Below are 16,374 nucleotides of genomic sequence, written 5' to 3' on the forward strand. Positions count from 1 at the left end.
ACTGGAAATGCCTTTACCTGCACCCAATAAAACAGAGAATTAGGGCCCAATATACTGCAGATTTAGGGCACCTATTCTTAGCGTGTAAGGGCCTCTTGGGACAGCGTATAAGGGCTCTTTAGAACTGCGGATTCAGGCCTTCACATACTGCTGGTTCAGGCCTTTCCAACTGCGGCTTAGATAACCTTTATGACTGCGGCTAGATCTCGTTTAGGGTTTCTTTTGACAGCGTTCAAGTCTCCCTTTACTACATTATGGAATCCTCCTTGACTGCGTAGATTAGGGCTGCTGATTGACCTGCGGCTAGGGCACTTGAGCTCCAATCAGACTGCGATTATGCCTTCTTTGACTGCAACTAGGGTAAGGCTAGATCAGCCTTTAGAATAACGTATTCTCCTCTAGATCTCTCTGTCCACAAAACCCAAACACGTGGAGAGAGATCACAAGAGATGTGTGTAAAATGTCTTCAAGTTCTCTTCTATTTATACTAAAAACTTAGAGGTTGAATAGACACGTCGGTTGGGCTTCTAGAGCCTACATAATAGCTGGTCGGCTTGGTAATAATTACATAAACAAAATAAATTCATATCTCCATAAATACTTATCGGAATCGGATGATCTTTGGATCAATCCTACACCTCTCGACGAGAGGGATCCAATAAAATTATCAGCTGCCATAAATAAGCTGACCCACATGGAGTTTGGCCCTAGTTGCCAATTTAACAGATTTGAAACTCTTTTGGGTTTGTATCTTCCATACTTTCTTTGATCTTTTCTTTTTCTTGAAAGGTGTCCATGGTAGAATAGCTCCGCAAACATCTGCACTTGGGGTTATATCATGAGCTTTCTTTTTCCAGTATAAGTATTTCACCTTTTCTGAGCATCTAAATAAAAGATCAACCCAATATATTTGATCTATCTTTTTACTCTGTACAACTATATCCTTCATTATTAAATCTCCTAAGTTCCCTGGAAGCTTGGATAAAAATGCTACCTTTTGAGCAGTGCCATTTGACAGATTAGCTTTAAAGACTTTTGCCATAAAGTCTTTTCCAAACTGATCAAGAAATTTTAATTCTTTTAATTCCATCCAACTTAGATCAGTTATAATCTGTTTTTTCTCATTAACAGGTTCAGGAATAAATTGAGTTTTCAATAAAAGTTTTTAAGTAGACAAACCTGCTTCCATGACTGGTCTCCGTTCTTCATCTGATGGTCCCATCCACCAATCATAGACAATTCCTGTCATACGCTTTTCTGCTAGGACCACTATAGAAACATTATCCAACTTTGTAGTGACTTGCATCTGATACAAGGCACCAATCCAAATTCTGATTGATTCACCTGGGTTTGAAGATTTGTCTAAATCTAACACATAACCACTTGTGTTAGCTGCATACAAGTCTTCTTCAATTCTTGGATATTTTGAAATTTATTTAACAAAATGAGCTTTATTTTGATTTTGAATAGATGGAAAAATAAATGATGGAAACTTTGAAGCTGCCTTTTCTAAAGTCATTACTTCGTTTTTTGAAGAAAAAGGTTTTTCAGACTTATAGACGTTTCCTTTTCCTTTTGCTATCTTCAATGGTTCTTTAGAGACTTTAGAACTGGGTTCTTCAGCACTGGTTGCTGAGACTACTTCTGTTTCTGCTTCTTCTTCTTGATCCCAAAAGTTAGGTGCACTCATATCTACTGTAAACTTGGGACCTCGAGCTTCTTTTGCCTTCTTTCTTTCTCTTCTTTTTCTCCTTTCTTCTTTCTCAGCACGTTCTGCTTGCTGTTCTTCATATAGCAACCTGAGATTTGTGTTTATCTCTTCAGATTGTTTTCCTATATCGTCCAACACTTCTTCTGCATGCGAGCACCATGTGGTCAGATAGTTTCCTATCTGATATATCTCATCAAGATCATTTGTGTTGTTTGAATTATGCTCTAACAAGGGAGCACAATCAGCTCTGGTAGGTGGTTGTTTGGACTGAGAAGAGGAAGTACAAAATTTTGTTTTTGGTGGCCATTTCCCCCCTTTTACAAAGCGGCGATTGGCATATTGGAATTCTTCCATAGGTGGAAAATGGGAAGTAGATGTTCTAAACATTTTATTAACTGCAAAGAAAGGTTTGACTTCTGGTATATACAACTCATTAGACTGAATAGTAGGATTATTATGTACAACTTCAGTAAAAGCTTTCTGACTGCTTGTAGAAGCTTGACTAGGAGCTCTATCAGGACTGACTGGTAATACATGTCTTTTTGGTTTGAAAATGGGTCTGGGTATGGATAATTTATCTGGCATGATACTTACACGACCATCACTGACAGACATTTTTCTTGTTTTATTCTTCGGTTTTATTCAATCTTCTAAAGACTTGTATTAAAAATACCAATCATTTGGAAGAGATTACTGATCATATGAAACACCTTCAACTTGTGCATTACTCATTCCGACAGTCACACAGTCTTTCTGTTTTTTAACAAGAATTCCTTAAACTTAGAGCACTTGCTTCATAGCATCTACTGCGAATGGCCTCACCACGGGCGCTCTTCAAGCAGCTTTACACTTGCTCTCTTGAAGCCTTACTGATACTTCTAAGCAATACAAATACTTGTCGAAACGATTTCAGATAGAATGAGAAACACCAAGCTTTATTGATATCCGGAATAACAAAACACTCGAAGCCTTCTCTTGAATTACAGAATCTGAAAACACTGAACACTCTTGCACACAATACTCAATGTATGTCTCTAGAGTCCAAACCAACCGTTTCTGTTAATGACACTTGAGACTCCTTATATAACCTAATCTGAGATGCTAAATCTATCAACACAACAAGTGATAAAACATAAAGCGGAAATAATTGAGGGTCCTGTCAGATCTTTTTAATCCAGACGGTGTCTACTCAAAATTCCGAGTACAATAATCTAGACAAGAAAACAAACTACCATGGTCCTTTAGGACTTCTGTCACTGTCAAAGTCATCTTCGGATGAAAATCCGCTGGCTAAATCATTTTCTTCCATCAATTTTAGGTACTCTGGTTCCCAAATAATGCTGTCCAGGTTCTGGGCATCTTGGTACATGTCTAAAAGAACAGTAGGTTCTTCTTTTTCTTTACCTTTTGCTGTTCTGGATGCTGTTGCTGTAGCTTTGCCTTTAAACTTAGAGCACTTGCTTCGTAGCATCTACTGCGAATGGCCTCACCACAGGTGCTCTTCAAGCAGCTTTACGCATGCTCTCTCGAAAATTTGAAACATGGTTGTAGAGGTCTCAATGGCGTGTTGTATCCAAAGGCGGCAATTGTCATTCACATAACTTTTTTCTTGCCATCCTGGCTCAAAAATCATTGATGTACAAACTCTGTTGGATAGCATAATATTGACAATGCATACTACATCATTATTCCAATTTCCTAAAATCACACTGATAGTGATTAATCCCTTTTGATTTATTATGAACTTCAGCATTTTCTTCTCTCCTTGTAACTCATCGATTTTTTGCCAAATCTGCTTCTTTTCTAACAATTTTAATTTTTCAAATTCTTTAAGCCATTGAGTTACTTGTTTGATATGTTCTCCATTATTTGCAAAAGCAGTGGTTCCTGGATCTTCATAACAAAAAACTTGAGAAAACAGGTTAGGAGAAATACTCTCTAAATTTAAGACTCTGGTAGTCCCATGGAGAGGTAAATGTCCTTAAATACTGTAATGACCTTTGAACACATTGGGAAGTTTTGATTGTTCTCCTTTTTCTGCAAAATCCTTTCTGAATCTCCCAATCAGCGAAATCTTCAAAAATTTCATACTGGGGAAAGTATCAGTTCCTGCATAATTTTCATCATACCTCTACAGATATGCTGCTTCAAGCTCATCTAGAATATCTGGAATTCTCAATGTCTAGAGATACCTTTCAATTTCATTCTTGATCTGTATTTCTTCTAAATCTAATATTTTAGACCCAGTGAAAATGGCCAAGGAAAAATCTCCACACTTCCAATCAACTGATAATAATTCAGAATTTTCAGCATCCATATCATATCATTAGTATACTGACTAGACCATATGTCATCTAGGCTTTTGAAATAAATCGTAACCTTCATGTTGGGTAAAGGATAGACTTTTACCAGTTCTGCATCCAAGCCTAAATTTATACCAACATTCTTTGATTGCCAAGCCTGGTATTTTTGGATCCATTGGTTTTTTCTTAGTCTCAATCCGACAACCTTTTTTTCTCTTCTGCTAAATGACTGAGATGACTTTCTAAGATTTTAAATCTTTGTACAAAAGTACTATAATCATCATCAGCTGGACTCTTACCAGGTATTGCAAATAATTCAATCTTCTTCTGTTGGATAAAAGCTTTGTTCATATCACGGGTTAAAGAGTCAGCTAAATAGTTTGAAATTCCAGGCACCCATTCAAAATCAAACTCATATTGCTGGAACCATATCTGCCATGACAACAATCTTCCCCTTGCAAGTTGTCTTGAGATTTTTGCAGATAGGAAATATTTAAAATTCATAGTCTGTTTTAATAAAAAACTTCACTGGTGCCAGATATAATTCGAATCGCTGAATACCATTAAAAATTGCTAATGTTTCCTTTTTAGCTATGAAATAGTTTTTCTAATGAGGAAGAAACTCACCAGAGGCATATGCACACAAATTTTCTTCTTCATTCCCCTTTCTTTCAAATAAAACTGCGCCTCAGAATTCGTCAGAAGCATCTGTTTGTAAAAATAAAAGACCATTACCTGGAGGTTGCAATTTTGGCAGCTGCTGGCATTCTTCTTTCAACAGTTTGACCGCCCTTGTAGCTTCTTCAGACCATCCTGTCTGCGAGTGTAACACTGCTTGAAGAGCGCCCTTGGTGAGGCCATTCGCAGTAGATGCTATGAAGCAAGTGCTCTAAGTTTAAAGAATTCTTGTTAAAACGAGTAAGAATATCATCTCTCTTTAGATCATTGGTATAAATCTTTTTTCACCCTAGACCAAGGAGATAGCAGAAAGTGAACAACACAAGGAAGAAATGCTCACACTGATAATTGAGCAGAATGTACAGATAAAGACTATGGAGGAGCAAATTAAGAAATTGCTGAAGGAAAAAGAGCAATTTACTCAGTTAGCTATAGCTCCGATCACAGCTATTCCTATTAGTGTCCAGAATAGCAAGAGAACCTACATCAACCACAACAGAATCTACATCGTCAACAGAGGATTTGAATAAACTCTCACAGTAGCTGACTCATTAGAAACAAGAAAATGAAAGGCTTCATAAGAAATCAAGAATTTGGAAGCTCAAAAGATAAAGAATGATACCTTGTATGTTGAGGAAATGCAGAAAACACACAGGTTGAACAAAAGAATTGGAGAGTTGCAGAGCCAGTCATTGATGGCTCAAACCTTGGCCCAAGTCAAGGAAAACATTTGGGCAGATATCAGTCAGGCCATAACTGAAGTATGGCTCTCCATTCAGATCATTTTCGAGCAGGAGGAACTGATAAAGAAATGTCAGGTAGCCATTGATGAAGTGAAGCAGCTTCTTAAAGACAAACCAAGTGAAGCTTCAGATATGATTAGAGTTCTAAATTCAAAAAGTAGGGCCGAATTGGAACATATTGAGATTATGGATAGAACAGAAACCATTTTGGAGATCAAAAAGGTTTTGCAAAAAAAGAACTTGATGACTCAGTTAGAAACTAAGTATCAAACCTTGAAGACTTTTGTCGGAAGGTTTCATTTCAAGTTTAATTTACTTAATCAGAGAGGACTACTAGGATTAGTGGCCCCAAATGACAGGTTGATCAGTTTGGAAGAATACTGCCAGAAGCTTTATACTATAGCAACTAATAAAGAAAACTTTGCAGGTATAAAGGGGCATATTACAGGGAAACAAGCATTAGAAGCTTTAGATTTTGACTTGACTATTAAGCATGAAATTAAACATCTTTTTGTAAATAAGCCCACTTTTGAGAAGTACACCGAGGTTGATGAAGTTTACAAGAAATTGGTAAATCTTGCCATACCAAGTGAAGACCGATGGGATCACTTGTGTGAAGTTATTGAGTAACTTTCATCAACAACTGAAGGACAACTGAGAAACACTTTTTGGGGACCACATCATCAATAGATTCCTAAAGAATAGTGCCAGCACTTAGTAGTTTTGAAATTCCTATAGTTTTGTACTATTTTTGTATTTTTGTTTTGAAAATATCTAGAAGAACTTTTGTATAAATAACTCCTCCTTTGAGTTATTAAGGGTTGAACCCTTGGATGAGCTTTGAGAACAGAATTGTAACCGAGCTGGAGATTTGCCAAGTTAATGAAAGGATTTTGAATTTGCCTTCTATAGTTTTGTCTCCTTGTAAGTTTTCATATGTGCTTATTTCATTAAGTATTTCTTCATATATTTAAGTCTTTATGCAGAGATCAATATCTAGAAGAACTTTTGTATAAATAACTCCTCCTTTGAGTTATTAAGGGTTGAACCCTTGGGTGAGCTTTGAGAACAGAATTGTAACCGAGCTGGAGATTTGCCAAGTTAATGAAAGGATTCTGATTTTGCCTTCTATAGTTTTGTCTCCTTGTAAGTTTTCATATGTGCTTATTTCATTAAGTATTTCTTCATATATTTAATTCTTTATGCAGAGATCTGGGTAAGATCATACTGAGTATCAGCCAGTGTTAAATCCCCTGTGAAGTTATCAACAATAGCTAGGGACTAGGTTATAAGACTATCTGGTATTATAAACTCCCCTATATCAATTAATTGTCACACAATTCTGCATTCGTTTAAATATATTTTGTTCTACAGGAAACGTTGTTTTCTTGTATTCTTTTCTCATAACCAATCATATATTCTGTCTCAATATTTAGCAAGTTATATTTCATCATATTCGACTATTCATTCACTTTAAATCAATTAACTATAGTTAGACAAATAGCAACCCTTTCATCTAGCTTAGTAACTGTTAAGGCTTAAACACCTGTTTTCAATAATTCATAACATTGGTCATCCATAAAACTTAAAAAACCAACAAAACATTTTATATGCTCTGGCATGACTAACTGACCTAGAGTCATCTCAGAGGACAACAATTCCAATGCTTTGTCTTGAGAGGCCTTCTTCCATAATTCATGAGTATTCAACAAGCTTTTCCTAAACAAGGAAAATATGAATAGAAATGTGATTAGTATTTAATACAAAAAAACTTAGATAAGTAAAGGAAACCAAAATTAAAAAGGTAATACAAGGAGTAAGATACTTATCTTTGGAAGTTGGTGAGGGCTCCCTCCAAACTCAAGGGATACCAATAACCTTATAAAACAATTCAAAAATGTTTCTCCAAAATATGTTAAACCTACAAATCAAAACATAAAGGAAAGCAATTCAAAAATTAGAGTGAAGGATATGCAAGGGATAGATTCCCTATGAGTTCCTAGCAAATAGGTCTTTGACTTCAGATCCTTCTATCTTGTTCTTCTTTGGTGAAACTTCTTTGGCAAAGTTTACTTGATCGCTGTCCCTCTTTTATTCCTAGGATTATCAGGGCAATTACTTCTATAGTGACCCATCTTGTGATAATTGTAGAATTCTATCTTGAATAGTTCTATCTTCCTTCTTGGCCCTTTAGACTTCTTGATTTCTCTGTAGATTTCTTCACTTTTCCTTTTACTAGATCCAAGATTTTATTCTTTTCGAGGATGAGATCTATCTTCTTCTTCCATTGTAATTGGATGCTCCTAATTTGTTCTCTCCCTTTTATTGTGTTAGACATTGTCCTTGAAGATAGTAGGCTTCTTTCCTTATAAGGTCTCCTTATATGATCCTTTGATCAACTTCTTGAGGTTCCTTAGATCCCTTTCAATAGATCCTTAAACTACCTTTTTCCTCCTCCTTCAACTTAGCTCCATTCTTCAGCTTCAATGATGTTGATCCCAAGCCTCTAACAACATAGTTTTTGTTGTCTCCCAATTCCACTGCATGAGAAGATGGTTCCTTTGATAGAGAGAAGTTGTTTACTCTTCCCTGTCATATGCCTTGATGCTCCACTGTTAATAATCCATGCATTATCATCTGTAAGTGCAGCCAAGAACCCTTGACTTTTGACCTTGTTGAATAAGTAGTAGAAGATCTTCTTGATCCAGCTTCTTGCAGTATTGAATCCCATTCTCATGTAACTTATCATAGAGGGAGTACCCATTTCCTTCTAGCCAACATAGTGATCTTCAATATTCCTTGACCTTAGCTCTGATACCCTGTTGAGAAATCAATGCTAGTAGAGTTAGGGTTAGATTTTTCTTTCTTGATAATTATTTGTGAATTATGTTGGCTTTTTTTATTTCTTTGTTATATTATCTTTCATCAAGCAATTACCAAATTATGTGTGTATGAAGATCACAAAGGCACAAGACATAAGGTGTAGGCACTTTGCCAGGCGAAAACCCCTATCCAGGGGAAAACCCAGTCAAAATCTCTTCCTTCAGTGATTTTCTTGAGACTCTTCAACCCAATGTGGAAAAAGTCGCTGTCGGGATTAATTCGGCAAGGGTCCAAAAGTTGAAAAAGTCGGCAAAAAGTCGGCAAAATTAAAAAAAACACAAAATTATTCATTTTTTTTAATTTTTTTTAACATCTAGAGTATCCACAACATCAAATAAATGCATTTCCACATAAACATGTAAAGAAAGCTAATATATAATATGTATATGAAGTCTAGTGCTGCATCACATATCAAAATAGTGAATCCACTCCTGAATTTTGAGTCCTGTCTAAGTTTCAACTCTCAAGAGTCAAAATATCAACAAAAAATATAATAAATGTACATCATGAGTCATCTAAAAGTCATCAAGTAATCACTAATAAGTCACTGAGATCCTCTTCCCCTTTTACGGGAATAGGGAATGGCTTTGCCTTTTCCTCTAGAGGAAGAAGACCCTGCCCCTGAGGATACAAAAGGAAATGGACTCAATCGTCCTCTAGAAGCTGATGGAAGAGGTGGCCTCTGTGCTACGCTGCCGCTGCTGCTGCCCACCCTAGATGGTGTCACCTCCTCCTCAGCATCCTCATCCAGCTCTGCTACTGCCTCCTGACCCTGATGTTGCTCCGCCTCCTCCTCCTCTATCTCTAGCTCTCCCTCCTCTGCAACTGCTACATCCTCTAGATCCACACCTAACCAATCCGGGATCGTGTCCAAGATTGGCCTCTCAGTCTCGACTCTCCATGCAGCGGTGGTATCAATATTGTCCAATGAGATGGCTTCCACATCAGTAGGTTTCTGAAGCTGTCTCACCCACAATCGAAGATTGTAGTAGACGTATACCATGTCATTGAGGCGTTTGGATTCCAATCTGTATTAGGGTCATAGATTGTAAATTAGTACTTAGAAAATTTAAATATTAAAATTAATCAAATGAATTCAAAAAATTTAATTTGAAATCTTTTTAGTTTTTACCTGTTGCGCTTTTTGGAGTGTATTTTGTCAAATACACTCCAGTTGCGCTCACACCCAGAGGAACTGCATGTTTGGCTGAGCACTCGAATGGCAAGCTTTTGGAGATTTGGTACTCTGGCACCATAGCTTGTCCACCAAGCATCTACAAGTTAAAAAAAAAATGAGAAACATAAAAAAAAACATTGAAATTCTAAACTTGAAAATTTGAAACAAACTGAAACTTACCTGGCATTTTGGCCGTCCTATTCTGAATAGCCATGTCAAAACAAAATGTGCCAGTGGCCATCCTATAGGCCTCCATTTCTTTAGAAATCTCCTCACGTTCTCGCCTAGATGACACCATCCTCTCGACACAAGTGAAGAATCCATCCATCACCTCGGCATCAAATCTGAAACCACAAGCATAAGAAAATGCAGGGTTGAGGTAGACACCTGCAGCATGAATGGGGCGATGGAGGGTATTGTTCCATCGCTGATCAATCACTCCCCATATGACCTGTTGTTTCTCCAACCCCTCGTCTCCCTTATCTGCATAATAAGCACGGATGGCTTCTTTGGCCCTATCCATGGCCTCATACAAGTAGCCCATTGCGGGCTTCTCTCCATCAACCAACCGAAGAACCTTTACCAAAGGTTCTGAAATGGCACACACCTCCTCTACTCCTGCCCAAAAGCTCTGATCATATGAAACTAGTCTGCATATGCCCTCTCCCTCCGGTTTGCGGCTAATAGATAAAGAACGCCATTCCGCTGAGAGAAACATGCTCTTCACCTCCCACATAGAATTCAACAGAGACTGAAGAGATATGAAAGTAGTGGCAAATCGTGTAATGGCAGGCCGCACCAACTCTTTTTTGTTGGTGCATTTTCTCATCAAGCTAAGCACAGATGAATGATTATAAATAAATTTTGTTATGCTCTTGGATGATTCAACAATATCCCTCACAGTAGGAATTTTACCTATATCCTCCAACATCAAGTCAATGCAATGAGCAGCGCAAGGTGTCCAAAACAAGTTAGGATACCTCTCCATAAGCATCTTGCCAGCTGCAACATAATTTGCAGCGTTGTCCGTTATGACTTGGACAACATTGCTTGGGCCTACTTCCTGAATGAAGATGTCCAACAACTCACATAATAAACGTGCATCTTTAATGTGGTCAGATGCATCAACAGATTTCATAAACATTGTCCCCTTGGGACAACTAACCAAGAAGTTAAGAAGGGTCCTACCCTTCTGATCAGTCCAACCATCTGACATGACTGTGCATCCAGTGTGCTCCCATGATGCCCTAAACTCTGCCAATCTAGTAGTGCACTCAGTCTTTTCATCTTGAAGAAGAGGCCCTCTCAACTCTGCAAAGGTGGGGGCTTTGTACCCCGGGCCAACGACAGCAACAGCATCAAACATAGGCTGGTAGAATGGGTTTGTCTTGGCAATGTTGAAGGGAACATCGCTCCATAGAAGACACCTACTGACCAACTTGTCAGCTTCTGCCTTTTCCTTTTTTTTCAATGATGATCTAATCCCAGGTTGTGAACCAGCTGCTGTTCTAGGAACAAAAAAAGATGAGATAGAAGGATGAGTACCACTACCCAATGTACCCATGGGTGAGGAAGGTGATGCTGCTGTAGAAACATTGCCACTCTCAATTCCCCCCACTCTTGAGCCCCCTGCAATTTGGTTTCTTAGTGTTGCCCTGGTGTCTTTTCCTTCCTCTTTATCCATCAATGATTGAATGGCCCGTCGGATGATTTCTGGAGTTGTCTCTTTGCAAAGTTCAATATTTTGGCCTGGAATTTGCCCCAAATGGAATTTTAATCTGTTGATGCCTCCTGACATATGCTTTCCACACAATTTGCAAGTCAAATACATTCTATTGACCGTCCCAGTTTCAGGTATAACATCAGGCTCACCAAACTCCCACATAGAATCCAAAACCCTCGGCATTTTGTTTTAAACTTTGAGCTGGAATTTAAAGTTTAAACCTGGGCACAAAAAGAATGGAAAGAAATTCAAATCAGCAAAATTATAATTAGTAATTTACTAATTTGTATTGCACTCAGAATTTAGAAACAAATTAGTAAATATTAAAATAATAAATATTAAATAATAAATCATAAATGTATGTAGTATGTACAGTGAAATAATTTATTACAGTCATAATTTATTACAGTCATAATTTATAGTTATACAATAATTTATTACAGTCATAAATATTAAACGAAGGCTGGAATAAAAGAGCCTGTTATAGAAAATGTTGTTGTGCCTAAAAATTTGGTTGACACACAAAGAAGGTTGGGTCAGGCTTTATTAGTGCCCTCATAAGTAGGGCTTTTTAGTTCCTCTTTTTAAGAACTGATTTAAACAAGAAGGATAAGGGAACTCCAGGGAAAGAGCTACTGAAGCCATGAAGTTTTCTATATGCATCAGTCCTAAATAATATAATCATCTTCTAAAATCCACGTTCATGGTGAGGCTTTGTGCTAAATTTTATGGGCATTTTACAGTCACATGCAGTGTGTGGTTTCCAAAAGATCAACAGTAATGGCAGATCTCCATGCTCAAATTGTAAAGGCTGTGTGGATCCCTATCCAGATCTGCTCTCCACCCAGTCCACCAATGAATTCGCTGTAGATCCACATGTGAAGGGTTTCTATGTAGTGTAGTTTAAGGTGCATGGTTTTGATATTTTCAAGGTTTGTCAAATTTAAATGATTTTCTTTCAAACTTCCACGATGAAGGTGGCAGCTACAAAGTGAATTTCATGCAGAAACATTAATTCTATGGCTTAAAGCTTATCAAGGAATTTAGAGAAACTGGATCTTCTATGAACCAAAGTCAGTGATTTGAAAAACAGATTGGCAATTTAACCCAGCTTATTTCTGATCAGAAAAAAATTGATGGAGGAGCTGTCAATTAAGCTGGCTACTTTTGAAGGATGCCTAAGGACCTGCCTCAAACAATTTTAGAACAGAGGAAAACAATCAAATCCGAAGGCCATAGTATAGCAAAACTAAAGCTACATATTGTTGACCTTCAGTCCACTACAGATACATCAAAGGATACTGAAATGCTTAGGCAGACATCTCAGCAAGCTTGGAAAACCAGAAGAAATTGCCTCGAAGATTGAACTAGTGGATAGCACATGGGCTTAGGTTGTCAATAGTAAATATAGGAAAGCCACAGGTGACAGACAGTATGCATCCCTAATCTGCTTTAAATTACAAATAGAGTTCCTTGTATAATGGCAGAAAAAGACTCCTGTAACAAGTTAGGTTCTCAAAGTATTCTTGTATGAGAAGTTGTTAGTCAAACTTCAAACGAAGGCTGGAATAAAACTTAAAAGAGCCTGCTATAGAAAATGTTGTTGTGCGGCTGTGCCTCCCGTGACCCACTTACCTTGTCAGCTTGACGGCAGCGGCTAGCAAATGCAGTGTGCACACCCACTTCGAACTGGAAACCCTCGTAGCTCCACAGCGAACAAGCCAAGGCCCAAAACACAATGAAAAAATTAAACGACGAATTCTGGTTTTAACTTTTTATGCCTGCGGACGGAATTTTTTTAAGCTAGCCGACTTTTTCCCATCGACTCTCGATTTATTCCCGATTAATTCGATTTATTCCCGATTTTTTCATTTTTTAAAAAGTCGGCAAAAAGTCGGCCGATTTAATCCTTTTTTCGAAAAAATCGCATTTTGGGGAATAAATCCCGACTTTATCGCGACTTTTTCCACACTGCTTCAACCTAGACACAAACCTCCTCCAACCACCAAGTCAACCTCCTTTTCCAGCTACTTCGACCTAGAACTTCAACCTTGAAGCAACAACACTTCGAAACGGTAGTAACAACGACAACAATAACTTCGACTTGACAAGAAAGACTTCGATCTCCTAGAGGAATCTAAACAAGATAGAGATAGATAGCCCAAAATTTCGATCTTGCCTTTTTACCCCTTCTCCAACTTCACACTGCTTTTAGCCTCCTTTCCTTCTTCGCACTTTTCCAGCTCTTTCTTCTAGATATCAAACTTGTGTGAGAGTTAGTGAGTGCTCCAAATGAATTCGATCTGCTTGTATATATAGGCTTGAGCAATGTTTTACGACTCCGACTCCGACTCCGACTCGGCCGAGGATCGACTCCGACTCCGACTTCGAAACGGTAATGACTCGGCCGGCTCGATTTCAATGACTCGGTCGTTGTAAAAAATACATTAAATATTTATTTATTTTATTAAAAAACATAATTTTAAATATTTTAAACATAATTTTAAAGATTTTCATTCATGTTTCCAAACACACAGCATTATAATATAGATGGAAGACAACTTTGTATCCATCTGGCCCACATTTGCCAAAAGAAACCTAGCTGCAGGCATCGAGGGTATCAAACCCTATTACAAGCTTTAAAGGGGACATTTACCCTTGACGATGGGGGTTTAATAGATTTATTGTTGTTAATCATATATACTGATATTTTATTTACAGGCCTAGAGATGAATTTTTGAGGGATTAGTGTGATTTTACATTGAGAATTTGTCATTTGTGACTATCCCTGTTGATTTACAGGCCTGATTATCTTTCCTTACCCTGGCCACTGGCTTATTGGGCATTATCACAGGTCTAAAAGGTTTATTTCTCTTTTCTGCAGCCTTGTTCAGCCTTGTCTCCCTCAGCCACCAGCATCTACAGGGTCTCTTCCTTAATGTATATAGTACAGGGCCAATAAATTTATAATTGCAGGCTCAGCGTTGCATTCTGAAGGGGTCACATTGCCAAATTGGAGTCCAACATTCATATCCAGGCTGATTCAATGTTCACTGTACCATATCTTAGGCCTGGTGTTTTCCTTTTGTCTCTGAAGCTCATTGTTAGTTGACTTATGCGATAGTAGATAGCATTATTTCTCTCTTTGTGAGTTATCTTTCAGATGCATTAATTTGTCAAATTGAAAAATCACTGTTAACAATAGCAATTATCTATCTCATTATATTGTGATTTCACTTGTCCTTCTTGCTGTCATAAAACGTCTAAGTGAAATTTCTACACACAGTACACATGAAGAGGCATCCAATTCCTATATACATCAGGCGGTTGTTAATTAATTAACTTAAGGACATTCGTTCATGATCATTGTTTGAACATTTTCTCTGGTCTGTTCTAACATCATGATCAATACAAAAGGCTGTTACAATATCTCAGCATTCTGAAGCTAACAGTGGTGAGAGCATGCTCCAATACGTCTAATTTGCAATATATAAGTCTCTGTTATGAATTTTTTTATCATTTACGCTGCCCAACTGTCCCAACAGTGACTCGGCCAGCTACCCGGTTCGGTTGACCGAGTCACATATGACTCGGCCGAGTCACGGCCGAGTCATATGTGACTCGGTCAACCGAACTGGGTAGCTAGCCGAGTCACTCCCCAGGCCTTTGACTCGGTTCGACTCGGCCGAGTCGGAGTCGATTCGGCCGTTTTGTAAAATAATGGGCTTGAGTGAGGTCGAATTTCCCTTTTTGAGGCCGACTTGGTGTGGAGGTGACAAATAGCATATTTGACTCAATATTAATTCTTTTTACATGATTTGAAAGCCCAAGAAGGGTCACTTTAAATGGACAATGACTCTAACGACTTAGAGTAAATCTTAGAAGTCCTCAATGGAGACTTTGACCTAAAACATGATGAGTGAAGCATGAAACCCATGCTTTAATAAGTCACGAGTTCTTTGTCTGGAGCAATTTCATCAATGGCCAAAAGATCATCCCAAATTCTTGCTATCTTCACAAAGGAGGAGGCCACTGTGTCATCTTTAGTCATCTTTGTGGTCCTTAGCTCATTTTTCAAACTTGCTACTTGACCAATGTTCTCAATAGTGAATAACTTTGACAAGGATTCATACATTTCTTGAGCATGATTGATGTTGGCTATGAATGGGACAAGGTTGTCCTTTATTCTAGTGTGGAAAAAGTTGGCAAAAAGTCGGGATTAAATCTCAAAAACCCGATTTTTTCAGCAAAACGATTAAATCGGCCGACTTTTCGCGGACTTTTTCACTGTCAAAAAAATCGCGATTTAATCGAATTAATCCCGATTCTATCAAGAGTCGACCGAAAAAGTTGGCCATCTCTCCCAGGGCGCGGATAAGAGGCCGAAAAGGGCGAAAAAAACATATTTGCTTGTTGTTTTTGCTCCCATTCCTCCTTGTGGAGAGAGTAGCTGTTTGCCATTGCCCAAGAGGAGGAGATTTGCTAGGTTTGTGGTGGGGATTTGGAGATTTATCCATTGCTCAACGTGAGAGATTCAAAGTGCCGAATTGCTGCTGCCAGGTATGTATTTTAATTTCTCTCTTAGTCTTTATAATTCTATTAGTTTGTTTATATCTTATTTTTGCCTAGAATTTTGAATCAAAACATTGTTTAGAATCTAGATTGAAGCAAAACTTCAACTTTCAAGAATAAAATGACAAAAATTCAAACCCTTGTTTACTGAATCATAGTGTTTTCAAGTGTGTGAGAAGAGGCATTTAAAATCTAAAATCAACAATTCCATTTGTGTTTGTTTCTTATGTGATGGGAAATTTTTAATTTTTTTCAATTTTTTTTTGTTCCCAGGTTCAAATTCAAGTTCAAAGTTTAAAACAAAATGCCAAGGCTTTTGGACACTATGTGGGAATATGGTGAACCTGATACTATACCCGAATCTGGGGGGATCAATAGAATGTATTTGACTTGCAAGTTGTGAGGCAAGCATATGTCAGGAGGTATCAACAGCTTAAAATTCCATTTAGGGCAAATTCCGGGCAAAATTTTGACCTTTGCCCGAATCCATCTCCAGAAATCATCGGACGGGCCATTCAATCGTTTATGGATAAAGAGGGAAAAGACCCCAGGTCAGCAGTAAAAATCCAACTTGTAGGGGCCTC

The 16,374-nt window shown here is 37.9% G+C and overlaps 1 protein-coding gene across 1 annotated transcript; it reads right to left on the minus strand.

The window, feature by feature from the left end:
• Positions 1 to 8,862: 8,862 nt before the first annotated feature.
• On the minus strand, positions 8,863 to 12,946 carry LOC149234111 (uncharacterized). The gene is made up of 4 exons (XM_089368158.1): positions 12,854 to 12,946; positions 9,676 to 11,439; positions 9,451 to 9,592; positions 8,863 to 9,346 (listed from the first exon to the last, which is right to left on the minus strand). The coding sequence occupies exons 2-4, from the start codon at positions 11,399 to 11,401 to the stop codon at positions 8,863 to 8,865; spliced, it is 2,352 nt and encodes a 783-aa protein (XP_089224284.1). The 5' UTR covers positions 11,402 to 11,439; positions 12,854 to 12,946.
• Between the last annotated feature and the right edge of the window lie 3,428 nt (positions 12,947 to 16,374).

This window comes from Pinus tabuliformis, chromosome 8 (assembly GCF_031772625.1).
Source record: "Pinus tabuliformis cultivar Carrire ecotype Pingquan chromosome 8, CPIR1, whole genome shotgun sequence".
In the NCBI taxonomy this organism is placed as follows: domain Eukaryota; kingdom Viridiplantae; phylum Streptophyta; class Pinopsida; order Pinales; family Pinaceae; genus Pinus; species Pinus tabuliformis.